At 34.0% G+C, this 21,395-nt stretch overlaps 1 protein-coding gene across 4 annotated transcripts in view; it reads left to right on the top strand.

Annotated features, from left to right (window-relative positions):
• Window positions 1-21,395, top strand: part of LOC128680260 (uncharacterized protein) — a 533,151-nt gene that overhangs the window by 475,098 nt on the left and 36,658 nt on the right. The window contains exon 1 of one of the 4 annotated variants that reach the window (XM_053763304.2): window positions 15,617-16,101. The exons of the other annotated variants lie outside the window; for them this stretch is intronic. Coding sequence (XP_053619279.1) covers window positions 16,059-16,101 — 43 coding nt within the window. The 5' untranslated portion in view covers window positions 15,617-16,058. Of the gene's footprint in view, window positions 1-15,616; window positions 16,102-21,395 lie in introns of those variants that run through there. 4 annotated transcript variants of the gene reach the window in all.

Raw genomic sequence — 21,395 nt, 5'->3', positions numbered from 1 at the left:
CCAAGAATGCAACACGACCAAAAGGGCACTGTTCAGATATTACGACATTAAATCGGCGCTTCTTCCGATACTAATGATTTGAAATATATGTTTTTATAAACGAACATTTCTTCAGTAAAGAACATTCTATTTTTTTTTAATCAAGAGTCTTCAATACAATATAACTACAAGTTGTAGTTCGTTAACCCCACAATCATGGCGGGTTTTTGTCCAAAAACGCTAGAGGGGCGAAATTCCAAATCGGCTCTGTTCAAACACGATAACTGGACCCTTGCTAATGAACTCGAAAGCAAATTGTGCCGAGTCTGCCCAGCAAAAATAAAGGCGTCGCGCAAGCGCGCGGGCGAAATGGCGAACAATAGTTATTAAAGAATAACTCAGACTTAAAACTTTTTAAAGCTGAGTTATTCCGGCATGACAGCCCGCTCGCCGTTCGCCCGAGTTCGCATTCGGTCACGTCAAAATTTTAATGCTTTCCATCGCCAGTTCATAAAACATAAAAACATGTTAATTATTGACTGTCTTATAGATATTAGTTTGAATTTACCTCAAGGCTCAGCTGTGCCCTGACTCAATGAATGGCAAAATTAAAAAGTATGATAACGAGCTGTGCACGAAGTATTATGAAGAATATGCATAAGTCAGGGGGTCAAAAGGGCTTGTATTATATACCTTATATATTATATATTTATGCTAACAAGTAACATGGCTATCTCTGTATTTCGCCCTATTCCGCATATCCCATACTATCCTATAATATAGCCGATTGGAATGTTCAAGTCGCTGCACTCCGTCTTACATTTTTTCCCAGTATGAGCCGACTCCCTACTTTTATCATCTGTTCTTTGAACATTGTCGTCGTAAAATTGTATAAACATTGTGTTTGATAAATTTCCGAGGTGCAACTTCCGTGGAAGCTCAGCCTTTATTTTGTCGCCCTTTCGGCATTTGGTATTTATGGGTAGAAACAGCGGCACATTAATATCATTTTAAATTATATCGTATTCGAGCAACGCATCATTTTAGTTAGCTAATTTTATTTGACTCACGTCGTAAATAGACCTCGGGGTAATTTCTCCTTAAAAAATACAAATAGTATTTTTTTAAAACAATATTTCATCATTATATGTTATTTTTTATTGTTTTCTCTTGAACATTCTTTGGCTATATACATGTAAAGTTTTCCTTTTTTTTTCAAAGCTCAACTCCTAAATGACTATCATGGGGGGTGAAACTTTGTATGAAAATCAATGTATGTTCCACTTTACAAAAAAAAAAAATATGTGAAAGTTGTGTGAGATTTTTGTGTGTAGGTCACAGATATAAGAACATTACACAGTGTTCTATGTCTGTGGTGTAGGTCTAATGTCTGATAAAATGATTTGTCTTTGAGTTTGTGGACCGGACAATGAAAGGAGCATCTTCCAGCGATCCGTCACGGCCGCCGTCCGGTTATAAATCATTACATCGGGTTATGGCCGGGTATCGGACGCACCTGCCGCCCGGCAATTTACCCGGACGTCGCTCGTCTCTTTGACAAGTTGTTAGAATTATCTCAGGATTAACTGTCTGAAATATGAGTTGTTGGGGCGAAAATGTTGCCGACTCTGTCACACTTCCGCGTGTTCCAGGTTCTACGACGCCGCGTAGCAACTCGCGCGCAAACTCGTATACAAAATAAATGTTATTTTAATATCCCACTATACAATATACAAAATATTTTATTGCACACTAGCGCGCCCCGTCCCGGCTTTGCTCGGGTAATAACAATAAATTATACGCCTAAACCTTCCTCATGAATAACACTATTTGATGGTGAAAACCGCATGAAATTCTTGCTGTTTTTGAGTTTATCGCAAACAGACAGACGCGGCAGAGGGACTTTGTTTTATAATAGATTATTGTAGATATACACGCAAATGTAATAAACGTATAACTTGCGCAAAAGTCGGTCTTATCGCTGGAAGCGATTTATTCCAGACGATCTTTTGATATAAGAAAAATCTTGAAGCGGAAAAATACATGCCTTATTATAGATTAATAAGAAACACGTGCTATTGTAAAAGTTAAAATAAATTGTATTTTTACGTATTCTGACAGCATCAAGTTTATTAAGTTGTTGTCAACGGGAAAAAGTGCTGTGATGGTCTAATCCATATCCCTACTTCGATACTAATATTATAAATGCGAAAGTCTGTCTGTTTCACTGTCACGGCTAAACCGCTGGACCGATTTTGATGAAATTTGGTATGCATGTATGCATAAAGGTACCCGTTCAAACATAGGCTACTTTTTTTTCCATAAATCAACCCCCAAATTACTATAATGGGGGGTGAAAGTTTGTATGAAAATCGTATCTGTTTTGCTTTCACAGAGAAATTCACGCAGGCAAAAGCTTGTTGCTAAATAAATGATTTGATTTTATAATAAAAACAGTAAACTAGAAGAAAAGTATTTTCGTAAGTATATATATTTATTTGGCCAAACAATTCCATTTTAGACGGAAATAACTGATTCAAATTAGGGGTTTCATGATGTCAACTCCTGACAGGCTACCAAATAAAATAATAACTTACCGTGAAAGTTAAATAACCCTTTTCATTCGGCATCAATCGCTAAATGGACATCATAAGCGCAGTCGCGAGTGTAGAGGATAAAACATCAGAGCCCAAGCTCTTAGATTACTTACTCAATTCCTGTGCCTGTGCCTGTGCTGTGTAATGTTATTTTCTCTCTCGATTTATTATATAAGTTTTATATTACCATCATTAAAATAAATCAAAATGAAATTGGTGGTTTATAAAGTTCTAAGTATTGTTTGACAAATTCAATTGTCAGCCTTTGTCAGGTTATTCTATTCATAATTGTTTCGTTTAATTGATTATGCAAATTAATTATTTGTTTGCTTTTGCTGGAGTGAATTTCTCGCAGAACTTTTTTTCGGAATGAAAGGATGAGTATTTATCATACTTCTTATTCCTAACTATACATAATTATGCTTGATTTCAGGAAATTCGTGAATAGATAAAGCGTGTAGAGATAACGGGTCTGACAACTAGGGACGACGTCGACAACGAGATGCAATGTAGGAAAACGGGCCCTGAGCTCCGACGCTCAGCGCAACCGGTCAGGTGAAAGAGAGAAAGATAACTAAGGTACTTTCGTATTTGTAGTATTAACCTTGGTATCCATATCAGTAACTCCTCTGCAATCACAGGTGCCACGCCACACGTCTTGCGTGCCAATAATCGCTCATGTGTGAACCTGAGGGTTACTGAAACATGATCAACTACATGACTAGTAGCTTGGGCTCTATGATGTAGTAAATAAGGGTGAATTTGCAGCGAATTTGGATTGGTTAATATGCTGTTGACTGTTGACGTAAGATTCTATTTTATCTGTGCCTACCTGGTATATACCCTACTAGCGATGACCCATTGTTTGCCTCGAAAGGGACGTATAGGGATTTTTTTGATGGTTACCTTTTGTCATGCCTTCTCCGTTTCGTCTTAATGTGAAATGCGAAAGTGTAATGTTTGTTTGTCACGCCTTCGGTGCTGACTGGATTTTGATAAAAATTTCGATTCACATTTAGGCAATAAGAGGGAGGAGGGGGGAAATTTGACCGCTAAGTTTGTCTGTCTGTGTACGTGGCACCGTAGTTTATCAACGGGTGAACCGACTTGGATGCGCTTTTTTTTATTTGATAGCTAATTTTTATCCGGTAGTTCTTAGATATGTTTGATCGAAATCGGTTTAGCCGTTCAAAAGTTGTAGTGAAATTAATATCAAAAGTTGGTTTTTTCAATTTGTCCAACAAATAACTTTGTATTATTTTCTCTTTAGAAACAATCTGGGTAAATACCAAACTCTCTCCAATCTCCTCATGCCAGTTGCTTTCTGGGCTGTGACGCTTCCATCCCCTTAATCTTATTTTAATTAAAATTTGTCTGTGATTTTACAACTGGCTCTATCAACTCTTGGGAATGCTATTAGCCTACGAGTTACCAGGCTTTGTCCCTTATTCGCCTCGACATCCACGGGAAGTTGTTGCGCTATTTTATGCAGTACGCATATTGCAACGCCCTTAAAACAGATTTTTTTTTAATAACACGGTCGCAGGTGTGCGGATGGCATGCTACGTGCGGCTCGCGTGCGTTTAATCGCATGCCGAGCGATCGCAGATTGCAAGTCGCTAGTGTAGGGTGGCTATGATTAAGAACCAAGCGGTTTTTTTTCTCGGAAAATATTGACGTGTTGGTTTTGTTTGTGAAGATTATTATTTTCTTGGTATTGTTTTAACAGCTGCTTGTGAATTTGTAGTAATTGTGTGTGCATGTGTTTAATACGTAAAATGTGTTAAGGATATAATAGCTTTATTTGTTAATCGTTATTGTATCAAATTATCTACAGAAATTACAATTACAATGTTAATATTGGACGAAAACTGTATAATTTACGATGCTCGAATCGGTAATTACATGAGTCAACTCTGCATAACATTTTCAGATAAATTTGTTGTTGTTAGAATATAGGTAATTTCATAGCTAACAGCGGTTAGACTAAAAAGTTAGGAATGTGTGTTAAAGTGCGATATTTTAAAATTCATAATTTTCTCATAATTTTAATAAACCTTTTTTGATCTGAACAAAACGCGAACAGTATTCTGTTCGAAGATGTCTCTTGACAACTTCTAGTGTACTGTATGAGTTTACGAAGGTCGCAAATTCTTTTACTAGGTGTGTTGATAATAACCTTGAGTCCCTTATATTTTCTTAAAGTTATAATGTCAATAATTTATTGATTTTTATTGCATTGTGTTAAAACCTGTAAGAATAGAAAAAGTATTACTACACAGTATAAAACAAAGTCGCTCGCCGCGTCTGTATGTTTCTAGGCTTTCTTTTTTAAACCACGCAACGGATTTTGATGGGTTTCACTGTTATTAAGAGAATTTCCCAAATGTTTAAATATAAATGACCCTGAATAAAGTCAAAGCCAGTGAAGAATAAATATTTAAATAAATATATATTATATATCCTCAAATTCTCAGCGTGTTGGTCACCACAACCCACGAAGGGGGTATACAGAACAGATACAATCCGAGCGGTGAACCACTAATACATCCTAAACGATGGAATTATGCGTAACCACACCGCCATCTTTGGCGAACCGGTGCGTACCAGTTCAAACCGGATTTCTCATTATTTTCTGCATAATCTTAATTTAAAAAGTATACGCTCCCAGAAGCGAAAGACAATTACAATAATATAATGGTATTTGTAACTGCTTGTATTACATACGGTGAGAAAAAAATATTATATATATATTATGTTTCTCCTATCGTGTATTGGAGACTTTTCTCATTGGCTATAGATAGGAAACTGTGGTGGTGTAATGGTTAAGATGACCGTCTGTGGATCGAAAGGTCCCAGGTTCGAATCCTACTCGTGCCACATGAGTTTGTATACCAATCTGACTCATGTATAGTAGTTTTTAGCGACCACCACTTGCTTCCGTTGAAGGAAAACATCGTGAGGAAACCGGCAATTCATACACAAGTTAATAAGAATCAACCAGTGTGATTCTTATTAAATTGTGTGTGAAATTAAGAAGTATCATGTCACAAAACAAAATCGAATAAATAAATGTAACTAAATTAAATTTTATTTGAGTCTTTTATCTTTAAAAAAATCGTTCAAATTATAATAACATTTCTCAATCAGTAAGGACCTGTGGGGTGCTTTTTAAATAAATTTAAATTCTGTATATTGTTGTGGTTAAATCTTGATTCCACCAACAAACCCGTCCTGGAGCCAAACGTGGCTTGCGATTTCGGAACTCATCACTGTGTCTACCCCATAAGACGGATCCTGATCAGAAAATCTAAGTAGCAATACGTCCAACAAAGCGAAACGTCTAATGGCAATCTGCCTAGCTAGTTAATCGCCCATGTAGCAAAACGTCTAACTATGAAAAGGTCTATAAACAAAACGTATTGATGCTCAAAACATACAAAACGTAACAAAACGTATTGATACGCACTTGATGCTCTATAAATAAATTTTTAAACGTAACACAAAGGCGGTAATTACCTTACAAAATTATTGCCTATGATATTTTTTATGTTCCATGGGAACAGTTATTTTTCCGAAATGAAAGGTACCCTATGTCCTTTTCCGTACTTCAAACTACTTATATGTAAATTTTCAAGAACATTTGTTGAGCAGATACAGCGTGAAGAGGTAACAAACAAACTTACTTTCGCATTTATAATATTAGTTCTTCTTCTTTGCGTGTCGATGGCAAATCAACGCTCTATTGATTGCTGTTCATAATTCTATGTAATATAAGTTGGAATAGGTACTTACACTATGCCATTTTGAAGTCAAATATTGTTTCAATTCTTCCCGTGATAAATTATTTAGTGAGTACATCGTTTTCTACTTCAATGTTCTATTTCAGAAAAAAACATTTTAGCGTTATTTTCCTCTTTTCTGATTCGAAAAATTATCACAAACAAAACAATAGAGTTATCTCGCAAAGCATTAAAATTTTCATCCGGATGAAACCGGTTTTCGGCGGATATTTTCGCCTATATCCTGTTTCAAAAGTGTGTTTTTCGCTATTGTGAAAGGGGTTACCAAAAGTTTCGGATTTTCAGGACACGTGGCAGTGTTTTTTTCTACTATTTTTCTATAACTGACTCTTGTTTTCATTTTCTTTTACTGACTTGATTGAAAAAGACACGTGAAAGTGAATACTTATGTTCAACCTCAAATAATAAATAAATACCTTTTAAAACAGTTTAATTAGAGACTATTGAAAAAAAAAACTTAACAGATGTGAATAAAAATGATGTAGTATTTTCTGTCCAGATATTTCTATTTTAGATAATGGTAACACTAATTTTGCTAAAAATAATGACTATCTATTGTACCTTAAGCGTTTGTTTCCTACCGAATGTAGATTATTTCGGTGCGCATTGTTCTCTAGAAACTGCAACTGCAAGCCACTCCACGTAGTGTGTATGCATAGAATATAAATTGTACAGAAGCAAAATCAAATCATTTATTCAGAAATTTGGCCTTCACGGGCACTTTTTCACGTCATATTCTAAATTAAGTAATATTTACCAAAGCTACAATTTCGCATTATTCGCTACTAGCATTTCGGAACGACCACTGCTAACAGTGTTAGTCCCTGTCATGCCAGAAGGGCTTACCATTATTAGTAGAGTATAAACATAAGTATAGAACGAGACCTTTTTTTCTATATAAAAAAAAACTTGTTACAGAAAATTAAAATCCATACATATTTTTTGATTAATTTACAGTAAAATAACATTACAATCATTAAAATTGAAATCACGAAAAGGAAATCATAAAAAAATATATATTTGTAAATAACATGTTCTCCTACAAAATGTCTCATTAATTTAATTTTATCTTCTTAATCGCCCAGTGAAAAATATAGAGATATTCACTTAGATTTCAAATTCTTCATTCAGCTTAGGATGATATAATATAAAAAAATATTTACAAGTCTACTCCCGACTTCCACAGTGCAGGAGAAGAAGAAGAAGCGCAATCTATAGTCTATAGTATTATTATAAAGAGGTAAGCGTTTGTCTGTTTGTATATTTGAGGCGGGTAATCTCCGAAACTACCGAACCGATTTCGAAAATTCTTTCACCATTAGAAAGCTACATTATCCAAAATTGCTATAGGCTATATTTTATCTCAAAATTCCCACGAGAGCGAAGCCCCGGGCAACATCTAGTAAACTACATTTCTCTCTGCTGTTTTTCTTTTGTGCTATATTCGGGCACTATTGTTTCCTGTTAGGACACTAGCAGCTAGATAATGACATGTATATCTAGGCAGGCATCTTGTACCACTCGCGCCCAACTGTACATAGATCGTACAGTCAACAGCACATCAAGTTACCCTGTCTGTATGAACCCCTATGGCGCGGTAATAGCGGCGAGTTTGCAATGAATTTTGGTAGGTTGATGTGCTGTTAACTGTATATAGAAATGTCCGGTGTAGAGGTAATTCATATATGTATGTATATATCTACTATGTATGCTTAGATCTTTAAAATTAGGCAATGGATTTCGATGCGGATATAATTAATTATGGTTTTACCCAAGCGAAGCTGGAACGGGTCGCTAGTATAGTGTATAAGATTAATAAGATTAATTCCCTTCTTATGGTCGTATTTTTCGTAGTCATTAAGTGGAATGAAACACACACAACGACCGTATTTAAAATATAAATTGAGTGGTTTGCCACTGCCTTCTCCACTTCAATCATTAACTGGCGTACAGATTTTCCAATTCACATAAATGTTTAACATATTTCATGAATATTTACAATTTTATTACTACGCTCCAAAATCCGTCTGCAGATAAGTCAATACAAAGTAAATAAAGCTAATTAATACAGTTTTTTACAGTCAAAATCCTGAATTTGCGACCCACTTCGGTTTTTATGGGGCCCAACATTGTGTTTTATAGCTCATAAAAGATAATAATTCTATATGTTCGCTCTAAGATAGTAACTACATTTCCGTGAATCATTACTGTCTTTGTTTGAGCAGTCGGTATGCATATAGAATTTCTTTTGTCTAGAAAACACTGCATTGCACTATTTGCATCATATTATAAAACATAATCCTGTCTGCCATGTCTGTCTGTTTGAGATAAAGACAAAAACAAAGATTATTTCCTTGCAAAAACATGAGTTTACAATTTTTTTACAAAGTGGTGTTAAAAGACGTTTCTTTTCTCTCTCAATCCTACATGTTTCACCGTCCGTATGTAATGTATGGTATTTAATCACCGTTCGTATGTAATGTATGGTATGCAAATTTAAATGGAGGCCATGCTATCATCCCACAAAACAAAATCGAATAAATAAACAAAATCGAATAAGTAACTAAGTCGAATAAGTACTTGGTTCAAAGGCTACCCAACGAGGAAACGCAGCTAGCGTTATGGGTACTTTTGAACCGGGTACAATTCGGGGTGGCATTTTTGATTGACTTTGCAATTATTTATGTTTTATTTTGTTTTATTAGTTGTATTTTTAATAAATGAATTTTGGGAGTAACTAAATTAACTAAATTTTTATCTGAATCTATCATTGAGGACAGAGGAGGTTGGCGTACGCGAAGAGAGGCCTGTGATGATGATGAACGTTAAAAAAAATCGTTCAAATTATAATAATCAATCATCTACAAATTGCTGAAAATCATACAAAAATTCGGCTACATACAAAAAGCGAACACTGGGCTCCGACTCTCTGCGGCTAAGGAGAGACAAACATTTATCTGTCAATTCGATTTCAAAAATTGGATATATTTCAAAAATATTCCTTTTTTTTTCATCGGAATATATAACACAGACAAATCAGAATAATTCTAATATTTATGTGACAGATATATTTTGCTTCCATAAATTTTAATGTCGTCTGTATATATGTCTTCGAAAAGGTTCTTTTTAAGAGCCAAGGTCGACGATACCCTAGAGAATAACATTGAAATATACGCAAATCGTATACAAGCAAAGTCACAACAGATCGCTTGTATAAATTATTCGAAAGGAAATTTCGACGCCCTTCATTATACCAAAAATCATATGACTGTGTGAAAAAATGTTACATTTTTGTTAGTTTGGTGAACTTTTTAATTATTGTGGAAAAAAATGAACAAGAAAAATACTGCACGCGTTTTTTCTGTCACCTTTGTTTTTGTCACCATAGTACTAGTAGACTTTCAATTCATTACTAAAATATACCAAATGTCATTTTCAATTTTTCCAATATATTCTTTCATCAAAAAAACGTCAAAAAGCTACAAGCTTTTATTTAGTTTCACCTGTCCCGATGTTTGTCTGTCTATTGTCAAATATTGCAAGTAAAGTGATTTACTAAAGTAAATACTTTCGCTTGTCTTACAAAGTCAACATTAAAACGTCGCTTCAGTTTCCAATAATGCATTATTACAAGCGTGACTTGATGATGCATCCAGGAATATAACCTATTCGACATAGGTTTACATCGCAGACGTAATTTCTTTTGTCACGAACCGAGAGGTCCCGGGTTCGATCCCCGGTCGGGTCATGATGGAAAATGATCTTTTTCTGATTGGCCCGGGTCTTGGATGTTTATCTATATATGTATTTATTATAAAATATAGTATCGTTGAGTTAGTATCACATAACACAAGTCTCGAACTTACTTTGGGGCTAGCTCAATCTGTGTGATTTGTCCTAATATATTTATTTATTATTATTTATTTATTTATAAATATGTCATTTAAAAGGATTTGTTATACATGTCACACCTGCTAGTCATTATCTATTTATTTAAAACCTAAAAGATTTTTAATATTGATATGATAATAACTTGCGTAATAACTTAAGATAGAAGGTCCCTTAAGTAGGGACTAAATAAATTAATCGACTTGGTATTAAATGGATCTCACAACTTTTTACGGTAGAAACACTGAGCTGCGAGACTTGGGTTTTTACAGCATGTTTTTGATGGCATTTGTTATACACGTCACACATGCTTTTTAACTTATTTTTGAAAATAATAATAAGTTGAAAACAAATTATAAATAAATAAATTAATTAAAAAGATTAATTTCTCTTCGTCGACAAATTTAGTCTTCTCTATCGATATATTTATCGACTTGTCGCAGCCATGCTGGAATCGAGCTGGAATTGAAATAAATTAGATGATTGAGCTGGAATTGAAAATATGCCATTTTTGTAAAACCCTCCTTTATACGAAATACTGTTATTTTAATTCACAAACTTTACGCACTCAATATCTAAACTACGCATTTAAATCACGCATCAGGTGGGAAAACTTGTAATAAGTGCACTTTTAATGGTTAGATATAATAGAAATAGCAACATTTTAGTTTAGTTTACTTTATTGTCTATGGCTCAATTGTCTAAGGCTCAATTGTCTATTGTTTGTTCCCGCTGTCTCCGTGCCTACATCTTGCAGAAAACACACGTAGTTTCAACACCTCCGGACCTTTTATTTATCAGCCCTACAATAATACAGTTTTACATTAATATTTTCATTTATAAACAAGGGGTTGATAGAATGGTAGAAAAATATGGGGTAAAATTAGAACGTTTTGGCTTTTTAACCCTGTAGTGAACTAAAACTTTAATTTCGTATACAAACTTTAATTTCTCATAATAAATTTACATCTTAAAAGTCTAGCAACGGTTGCCTAAAACACTTTATCAAAATATACTCTTATCACTTTATCTAGTAGTTTGTAGCTTTTGAGAAATTGCTATTTAATAAATAAATATATTAGGACAAATCACACAGATTGAGCTAACCCCAAAGTAAGTTCCACACTTGTGTTCTGGGATACTAACTCAACGATACTATATTTTATAACAAATACATATATAGATAAACATCCAAGACCCGGATCAATCAGAAAAAGATCATTTTCCATCATGACCCGACCGGGGATCGAATCCGGGACCTCTCGGTTCAGTGGCAAGAACTTTACAACTGCGCCACCGAGGCCGTCAAATATATAAATTGACGTAGAAAAAGTGCCTGTGAAGGTCTAATTTCTGAATAAATAATCTGAATTTATATTTTTTTAAATATTTGTATCAGATTTTAAGCGCCAAACATTAAGGTTATCAGAAATCACAATTTCAGTTATAAATTCGTTTAAACTCGTCCACAAACGAAAATAAACCGTATCTTGAAGACAATAACATGGGAATATCTTTATTATTATATCTTGCTACTGGAGATCTATATAAGATAAGTATTAACTTTTATTTCTAAACACGAACAACCGTAAAATCATAAGTCGATTCCTTCCAATATCTGGAATTATACGATCACTCTTCAAAACTGCTTTATAAATCCCGATTTTATTGTTTAAATTGAGTTTATGCCTTTGAATCCGTTTTACCGATATGATACATTTTTATTTTAGACTTCCGAATTGAAATTCAAAATTGTTTACTCGACTTGTAAAATACATCTCATATTGACGTCAAAAATGTACTTAAACTATCTAACGCCGACTTTCATTCAACGCGCTGGTGAAGAAGAAGCGGCGCAACAAACTTCACCGCAAACTTTTCTCCAAAGACGCCAATTGACGAATGTGGGTCTTATATAGTATATTAAAACTAATTTTAATTTTATCTTTCTGAAATTGAAAATAAAGGTCTTTTTAAACCCTGAATTTTTATTCCTTGAATTGAAAAGTTTGGTCACAAAAATATACGGTATTATGATTTTTTTCTTTAGTTAGAAGTACACTTTTAACTAAAGAAAACGTTACAATGTTTTATGTTTTAACGTTTGCAATGTTTTGTTTTTTTTTTGCACTTTTTTTCAACCCGTTACAGATAATAAAAACAACAGTTGACCCAGTTGTCGAACCTTGACTTGCTCTTATTCAAGTAAAAATTAATATCTTAATTCTTAGTTCATTGCCGTTGACATGCAAAAATGTAGATTGTGCAGAAAAAACATACAGCAAAATAAAACTTAAATTTGAAATTAATAACTCCCAAAAAGCAATAAACCCATACAAAAAATTACCATTTTCACAAGAAAAATGCATCCTTCTTTTTTTTGTTCACTTAGTTGTATTTTACGAACTCATATACAGAAATATTGAAAATATAATACTTCTTTTTTAGGCAGTCGTTTAAAAAATACTACGTTATATTGAATATAACACCAATTTCGAGAGACCGATTTGCGACAAAGTTCTATAATTCTGTAGGATTATTAAAATAAAATTCTCCTTTGATAAATGTTGTGTTTTTTTAATTCAAATATATATTGCTTGAATAAAAAACTTGTACATATGGTTTTCTATTCCTTATTCTAAGCTCACGGCCCAATCCTAGTTTATTTTAAGATAATTTATCTTTAATTGATTTTGATTAATGATTTTATTTTCATGCAATAAAGTTATAACAAATAAACATTAATATATAAATAAAATATATGCTTAAAGAAATATAAAGGTATGTGACAACTTTGGGTGGTTCGCAGAGCGTTTCGACCGCTGCGGCTGCGCGGCCATTACAATCCGTCAATTTTCTTGAGTACTACAGTACAGAGTAATCAATGTAAAGACATACTACAGTACAGAGTAATCAATGTAAAGACATACTACAGTACAGAGTAATCAATGTAAAGTCATATAGTAAAACTCATTCTTGTCTTTGTTAAAATTTGAAAAATTGTAATGACAGCGCGAGCGCAGCGGTCGAAACGCTCTGCGAACCACCCCTTTGTGCTCACGTTATTTTGGCCATAGAACAACTATGAAACAGACGCGCCACCCGTGACGGAACAAATTTTATGGCCCCCAAAAATTATGCGTCCGATTTTCAAGTTGTAGGGCGCTTACCTGCGCTGCCATTATGTTCTTTCCTGACGCTAATGTTTGTGTGTTTGTGACATTTAAAAGCCGAAACTATTAGCAAGTTTGTCTCTGGGGTGTATCTTGTTATTTGGAGACTATTTATGAATATCAAACTTCATTACGTAGCAGGAAAGATCAATTAAGAACAAAATATATATTGCTAGGTATATACGATATTAATACCAAGCGAACGAAGTCGCCGGCACAACTAAAGTATCTACTTGAAATAATAGTTTAGCACTGTCTACTAAATAAGGGATATATCCCAACAAAATTATGAATGTGATATGAGAGCCAAGTTCAGTAATATGCATCTTTGTCGTTATTCTGATTTCTTAATATTAAAAACAGTTTATAGTTATATTAAAGTTATTATAGTTTAGTTATATTAAAGTTATTATAGTTTAGTTATATTACAAAAAAAACCGTTTCAGACTCGTTAAAGGGTGGTTCTCAAAGAGTTTCGACCGCTGCGGCCGCGCTGTTATTACGATCCGTCAATTTTCTTGAGGTAGGAATCATTTCCAAAATCAATCATAAAATTTACATTACTACAGTGTACAGATTTACTATTTTAAAATCAGATATTAAATATTGTCTGATATTTTCTTAAAATTGGAAATATTGTCTTAAAATGATGCGCTGTCATTACAATTTTTCAAATTTTAATATGGCCGCTGCGGTGGAAAATGAGAACCACTAAACTAAAACTAAAAAAGCAGCTTATCAAGGAAGGCTAATCTAAAATCGAATTTCATCCTAAGCTGAATTTGTTCCGTAAAATTTTCCAGTAAATCGGACCTGTTTCAACGAATTCTAACCTGGAAAATTTGACCGTTAAATAACAGTTTAGATTTTTCATTTATTTATTTAACAATCACCAGATCATCAGTTAAAATGCAATGAGTTAAATGTGGCAGTAAAATTTTGTAATTTGAATGAAATAATTATCATTAATAATTGTCGGACTCGAATTCAACATACAATACCAGGAATTTTAACTGGCTAGGTATATGTATCCAAACTAGGGCGTGTGAAAATTTGAAGTAACTGATTTATATATATTTATTCGATAAGATATTTACACATCGCAAACTCTACAATGTACCTTATTTATCTTACACATGACAAATAGGATGTTGACATTCCTGCACTGTTGTTCTTCGAATTGTTTTAAAGAATCGTTGAGGTGAACCCAACTTCGAGGCACATTTATAATACCTTCTCTACGCTGTCGGCGAAATTTATTGTCATCCCAAAGTTCGAATTTCAAAATAACGTACGAATTTCAACCTTCTTTCGCCAACGTAAGGGACGTTTAAAAAAAATAAAAACACTGGCCGAAAATGTTAATGGTTAGCCTTAACGAGTTCTTTTTTTAAATTGTTTGGGACTGCTTTCGGCCAGCGACGTTGGGGGTGTGTTTTTAGATTAACAATTTTGATACTTTGACCATGTAATCTTAATAGGTTCGCCGTTCTCAAGATTTTTGGAATGCGATAAAATAACATAAGGAATTTTACGATAATGCTGATGTGTCTATTAAGTTTAAAATTTTAATTTCAATCTTTTATATATTAAGGACGGACTGACTTAAAATTTGTACAAATTTAAATTTCGAAATAACCTTTTGAAATAGGTAATTATTTAAACTTCGTAGGTTTCGCAGCAAACTTTAATAATTTTACAATTATTTCGTTAATTATAACTTTTAACAAGCTCCAACTCAAGTAACATGAGCAGATTTTGTATAATAAAACATTCATTTGCGTAATATTTATCTACCGTTCGTTACTCATTTTATTAAAATGCGTTAAATTGGAAGTTCCAAGCAAAAAGTATCTCGTATCAGATACCATGTTTCGAAAAGGCAACATTTGTAATACCGGCCATTGAACACCATAGGCTCAACGTTTACCTGTTTTTTTTTCATTCGAAAGTTCGCCAGAGAGAGACGGACGATCTGGATTGTATTCCAAAAGCAGAGAACCGTGCTTATGTTTATGAAAACGAAGCAGCCAAGTCTGGGGGCGACGGCACTCACAATGCACGACTACCTGATTCTGGTTATGTTAGCCGGCCAAGTTCGATAGGCGCAAGGATTATTTCAAATTGCACGCTCAAGCGCGACACTCGTTTTTGGGTGGAAAGCGGCCCGAGCGTGGACGGTGTGGCAACCATGCGCGGCGCATTCTTCACCAATCCCGAGCAACTTCACTTCAGTTGCGTCCCGACATCCGACGACGGCGGACCTACGTCGCTCGTCCGCTCGAAACTATCGTCAGTGTAACTGTTAAACAATTTAAAGTGAACAAGAATCGATTCGCATCGCGAAAGTTTGTGAACTGTGATGGGAAGTGTACTGGATTGCATTCTCGTCGTCAGCGTACGATGACCGAAACTTTATGCAGTGAAGAAAAAGTTCGAATGCATACGACTCAAAAAAAAATTGTACTCGTAATGTAGTGATGAGCCGATGGGATCGCTCTGCGGCCGAAATTGTTTAGCTAGTGATGTGTACTGTGATATAAAATTTCGACAATCAAGTAGATGATTGTCGAATATACGTGTGATATTATTAGTTTATTAGTTACCAAAGATTCCTGATGATCTTGTACATTAGTTTGTGTTTCATATTGGTAGTTTTAGGTGAGTGGATCTTATTACGCTTTCCCTTGTAATTACTAGTCTCTAAGATAATTGCTGGTTATCGGTAAGATTTATTGAATGGTGTATTCTCTCATTGAGTCTTGAGTAATTATGGTCGTAGGTCTAAGTGCAGCGATAAATTGAAATGCGATGCAAGAATGAGGATGTCGATCGCGTATGAACCATAAATCATGATGTGAAAGAATTTTTCTTTCACATCATGATTCAGTTCAGTATTAAAACACTTAAGTACTTAAAAATCTTCCTCATTTAATTGCTATATCATAAACATTTTATTCAATAACTACATAAATGAGTAATACCGAAACGGAATTATAGACAGAATTTAAAAAACTAAGAAAATTTGATCCTCGTTATAAAGGTTGAGAAACTTGATACTGGCAATAAATAAACAAGTCAAAAACAAGAAAGGAAATAATTAAATATCGAACAAGTCGTAGCTGGCTGGCAATAAACTAAACGTTTAAACTGGCGTTCCCTACCACAAATTCGACTAAATGTGACTTAAGTGTCGATGCACGGGGCATCCCGTCAATTAGTGCAGGTCTCCCGCCCCAAACGACGAAATAAATCTAAATTGTAGAGGATATAACATTAAAACAGAAAGGAGTTTGAACCATTTCTAAAATATCCAACGCGCTATTTGAAATTCTCTCGCTTAGAATAGATGAGTTTCGTCCAATAATTTATGTGGTTAAAAATTTAACACGTGTTTCCGATCACATTTTAAATATCGCCGTGTTATTTATTGCTTTTTTTGTGCCATTAATTAATAATGTTTCGGTAATAGATGAAGCTTTATATTTGCGAGAATTGGGCCTGTTTAATAACGATAACGAATTGGCATCTGAACTGACGTTATCTGACGCATAATTAACAACTTTTGGACCAGAACATTATAATAAGATACGAAGTTGACCTAATAAAATAACAAAAGTGAAGAACGGCATTCATTTTATAAATAACTGATTTTAAAAAGTCAAAGTAAAAGCTAATATTGAAACAACATTAAGAAAATAATAACGTAAAAGATGGTAAAGTCAATTATAATTGACTCGAGAGTAAAATATAAATGTGAGAAAATGTGAAAACACAAAATTATTGGTTGAGCTCACGTAAAGCTACTTCGGTATGATCGCTGACTGATGATCTAAAATCAAAATTAATGAATGCCTCAACATGTTTAATAGGTGTGTAAAAACATAAATAATTGGTGGGTACAGGCCCTTAATCTATCATAAAATTAATTGAATTCGTGCTTGCCGAGCTTAAAATAAAAACTATTAATAGTAACAACACGCTGTGATGGAAGAATAATAGACAAACGAGAATTGATTAACACTGGCTGGCTAGAAACTGTGACAAGATTGGTGAAAACAAAATGCCTAGAATGAAATTGCTGTTCAAAAATTGAAAATTGCAGCCAAGAACTGAAACTCGGAACGATCTATCGAATTCGAAACTTTAAATTGGAAGCAACTTTCGGGATTATTCAATTTAGCACCGTTTACTACTCAACAATCATGTGAAATTGAAAAAGTTGGCGTTTGTACAGTTTGGACTTTGTGAATTTTCATAGTTTGAGTTTGAATTTAAAATGTCTTCGATGACAACGTATGTTAAAATAAGTTTAAAGACAGCGTAACAAATAACCAACTTGCTGCAAATAATAACATTTCAAAGTTAAAAACGGAATAAAGAAAATTCTTTAAACTGGGTTCATTAAACACAAATGTAGCTAGTGAAGCTAAATAACCATATCTATCAAAGAATAGATCTGAATTCGGTACGAGATCAATAACTAATTTCTATAGCTCATTCTTCGGGAGCCACGAATTCGAGTAAAAATAAAAAAGTCCAATCGGCTTCGAACCCACTGTAATCGTGATCGTCGGTCACGTCTACGTAATTCTATTTGACACGCCATCTAAACTTTCTAAAGTAGTTTAAAAAATGTTACTTTTGGAAATATAAGGACTAATTATTTGATATTACAATTTGTTATTAATTTTTCAATCGTCGGAATTTACTGTACAAAATACGAAGAAATATTACTTGGCATGTCCCTGTGTTTTCACAATAATATAATAATTAGCAAGCATGTCGTCTGCATGTTAGTTTTTGAGGAATCATGAAAAACAATAAATTTACTGCAATAAAGATATTTGAGTTTGAGTTAAAGGTTATATTTGTGTTTAGTTAATTAAATATATTAGCATTAATTTAACTCCTTACCAGATTTTCAAACGATCGTTGGAAGTAAAAAGACTATATCGTGATGAAGAAGAGACCTAAAACTAATTTCAAAATAGCACTAAGTTAATCCTGCTAATATTATAAAAGCGAAAGTTTGTCAGGACGCATGTGTGCATGTTTATTAGTCTTTCACACTAAATCTACTGAACGGATTGTTATGAAATTTGGCATACGGGTAGAGTAGAATGTAACCTGGAATAACACATACGATACTTTTTATCTCGAGATTCTCACAGAAGCGAAGCCCCCGGGCGCAGCTAGTTCAATATAAAACCGTGGTAACGTAGTGGTTTTCTAGCTAATCTTTGGTTAACGATAAAATTTCTTTGGCAGCACGTAAAAAAAATCAGTGGATTTCTTAAAATCATATTTCAGTTACATAGGATTTGGATTCTGAAATCTTATTACATTTAGTCTTTATAATTCTAAGAACGAAGTACCTATGTTAAAGAAAATAATTATAGCGTTCTAAGAAATGTATCGCAAAATGTCAATGTTTCGCCTGGCTGCGACCCGTAGCGCCATCTCTTGTCGAGTAGCGAAACTAACTTCATATGTGTTCACTACACTTAAGGGGTTTCAAGGGTAATTTCTATGTAATTTTTAATGATTACTGTTACTAATATCAACGTTTTGTTAATGATTATTTTTTAGTTAAATAAGTTCATTTTTTCGGTTTAAAAAAAATATGGACTTTATAAAATACATATATATATATATAAAACACTAGCTGCGCCCCGGGGTTTCGCTCCCGTGGGGTGTGTTATGTTATGTGAAGGGCGCGTTAATGAAACAAGCGGGTTAGCTCAATACTGATTCATTTATTCACCGATGTAAAACCACAAAGTTTTATAAATATCATCACAGGGTGTTTCGGGATAAAAAGTACCCTATGTGTTTATTCCAGGTTATTTTCTAACCAAATTTAATTTATTTTAAATTGTGTACCAAATTTCATAACAATCGGTCTAGTAGATAATACGTGAAAGGTACTTTCCCATTTATAATATTATTTGGGACTATTCTGGTTAAAATTAAAAAATAAGCCTTAACTCTCATAAAATTTGAGCAGCCAATATCAAAATATTTCTCCAACCCGACCGAAACTTCTTGAGATTAGCGCGTCAAAATAAACAAACAAAACGGCTTTCTACATCATAATTACCAGTAAAAAGTAATGCGTTCTAAAAACGCGTAAAAAGCGCGTTAAAAACAAAACACTCGCCATGTGTAGGCGCACGTTGTCTATGTCCATCGTTGGAGCATAAACAAGAACCATAAACAAACCGCAGTCTATTTTCAGATTCATTATGAGCTGTCAAAAACACTAAACAGGTTATTTATTGGTTATAGAAAAAAACGTAGTGTTTATCTTATTAATTCTATAAAGTTCCTCTCTCTCATCTCTGCATGTCAGCGTAAAAAAAAACATTAACAATTTAATGATTCGGCTGTGATTTTACAGCCGGCCGCCTGCCTGACGTCCACCCACCTTGGGAATGCCGTTGTTGACTATCTAGCTGTCTAGGCTGTGTGAGTTTAAGGAGTGACCCTATTTTTGGACGGAACCATACGCCATCCTCTAGAATTCCTATCCATATACTTCCTCATTCTTACATATTTTACGTACATATTATATGTCCTCTGCCGTGTTTGTCTGGTCGCGATAAACACAAAAACTACTTGCACGGATTTTCATGCGGTTTTCACTAGTAGATAGTGTGATTCCTAGGGAAGGTGTAGATGTATAATTTATTATGTTTAATTACCCGAGTAAAGTCGGGTCACTAATGTCATAAATGCAAACATTTGTGAAGATGTTTGTGTGTATTTTTGTTACTCTTTCACGCAAAATTTACTGGTATGTTATGAAACTACATGCTATGATACATGGGTAGAATATAACCTGGAATAGCTCATAGGGTACTTTTTGTCCCAAAATTCTCACGGGAGCGAAGCGCCGGGACGCAGCTGTTATTTTATAAATGTCGAAGTTTCTTTGATTGTCGTGAATTTCGCTGTGGAAGTAGTCTGAATAGACTTACTTGCCACGAGCGGAGCCGCGGACAGCAGCTAGATTTTTGTAAATATTGGTGAGGATAAACATCGAGAAGAAATAAATATTATACGTACGTTTGTCTAAACTACAGTAATAATAGTCTTCATAAAAATAAAACGACGGTCATAAAAAATGGTATTAAACTTTTACATAGTCGTTGTTAAATGCTTCATACACGCTTTGTTTTGATTGAAATTGTTTAATTAACTCGCAAATAGTTAAAAGATATAAAAAGCTCAATATTTTTAAGATACATAGTTATTCCTCATGGCTGAGGGTTGTGGTCGTTACGTGGAATGAAACACACACAACAACCTTCATGGCATTATCAATGGAGTGGTTTGCCATTGCCTTCTCCATTTCACACGCAAGTTAATAATCAACCAGTGTGCAGGTTTCCTCATTATGTTTTCCATCACCGGAAGCAAGTGGTGGTCTATGAAAACTATTACACAACTGTACACGAGTCAGTTTGGTATACAAACTCATGTGGCATGAGAAGGTTATATTAATTTTGACTTTAATACCAAATATCTATTGTTTTTACATCTGTTAGGTACTATTTGTCTTCATGCTAAATTAATAATCAAACATAACATTTCATGTAAAACTGATAGTTAAACGTTGACTCAAATAACATTGATAGAATACGCTCTCAAAATTAACCCGAAATATTGATTTGCATCATAAAATTGTAGGAACACCAAGTAGAGAATGTCTGTCTGTATCGTGAGATATTTGCCTCTAGGCGGCGACTAGCACAAAATCTAACACCAATAGTGTCAGTTGCAATACAAGAAGAAAATAAGTTTAATATTATTTTTCATATGATTTTTCCATCGTTTTATACACTACACCCCGCGTTGAAACCCGTGTAATCATAAAAAAAATACACTTTTCTGCGCGCAGCGCCATCTACTTTATAAAAGTCTGACAGTCAGACGACTGTCAGACTTTT

Source organism: Plodia interpunctella, chromosome 23 (genome assembly GCF_027563975.2).
Source record: "Plodia interpunctella isolate USDA-ARS_2022_Savannah chromosome 23, ilPloInte3.2, whole genome shotgun sequence".
Classification (NCBI taxonomy): Eukaryota; Metazoa; Arthropoda; class Insecta; order Lepidoptera; family Pyralidae; genus Plodia; species Plodia interpunctella.
Note: the sequence above shows the minus strand (reverse complement) of the source record. Positions and strands in the feature narration are given on the sequence as shown.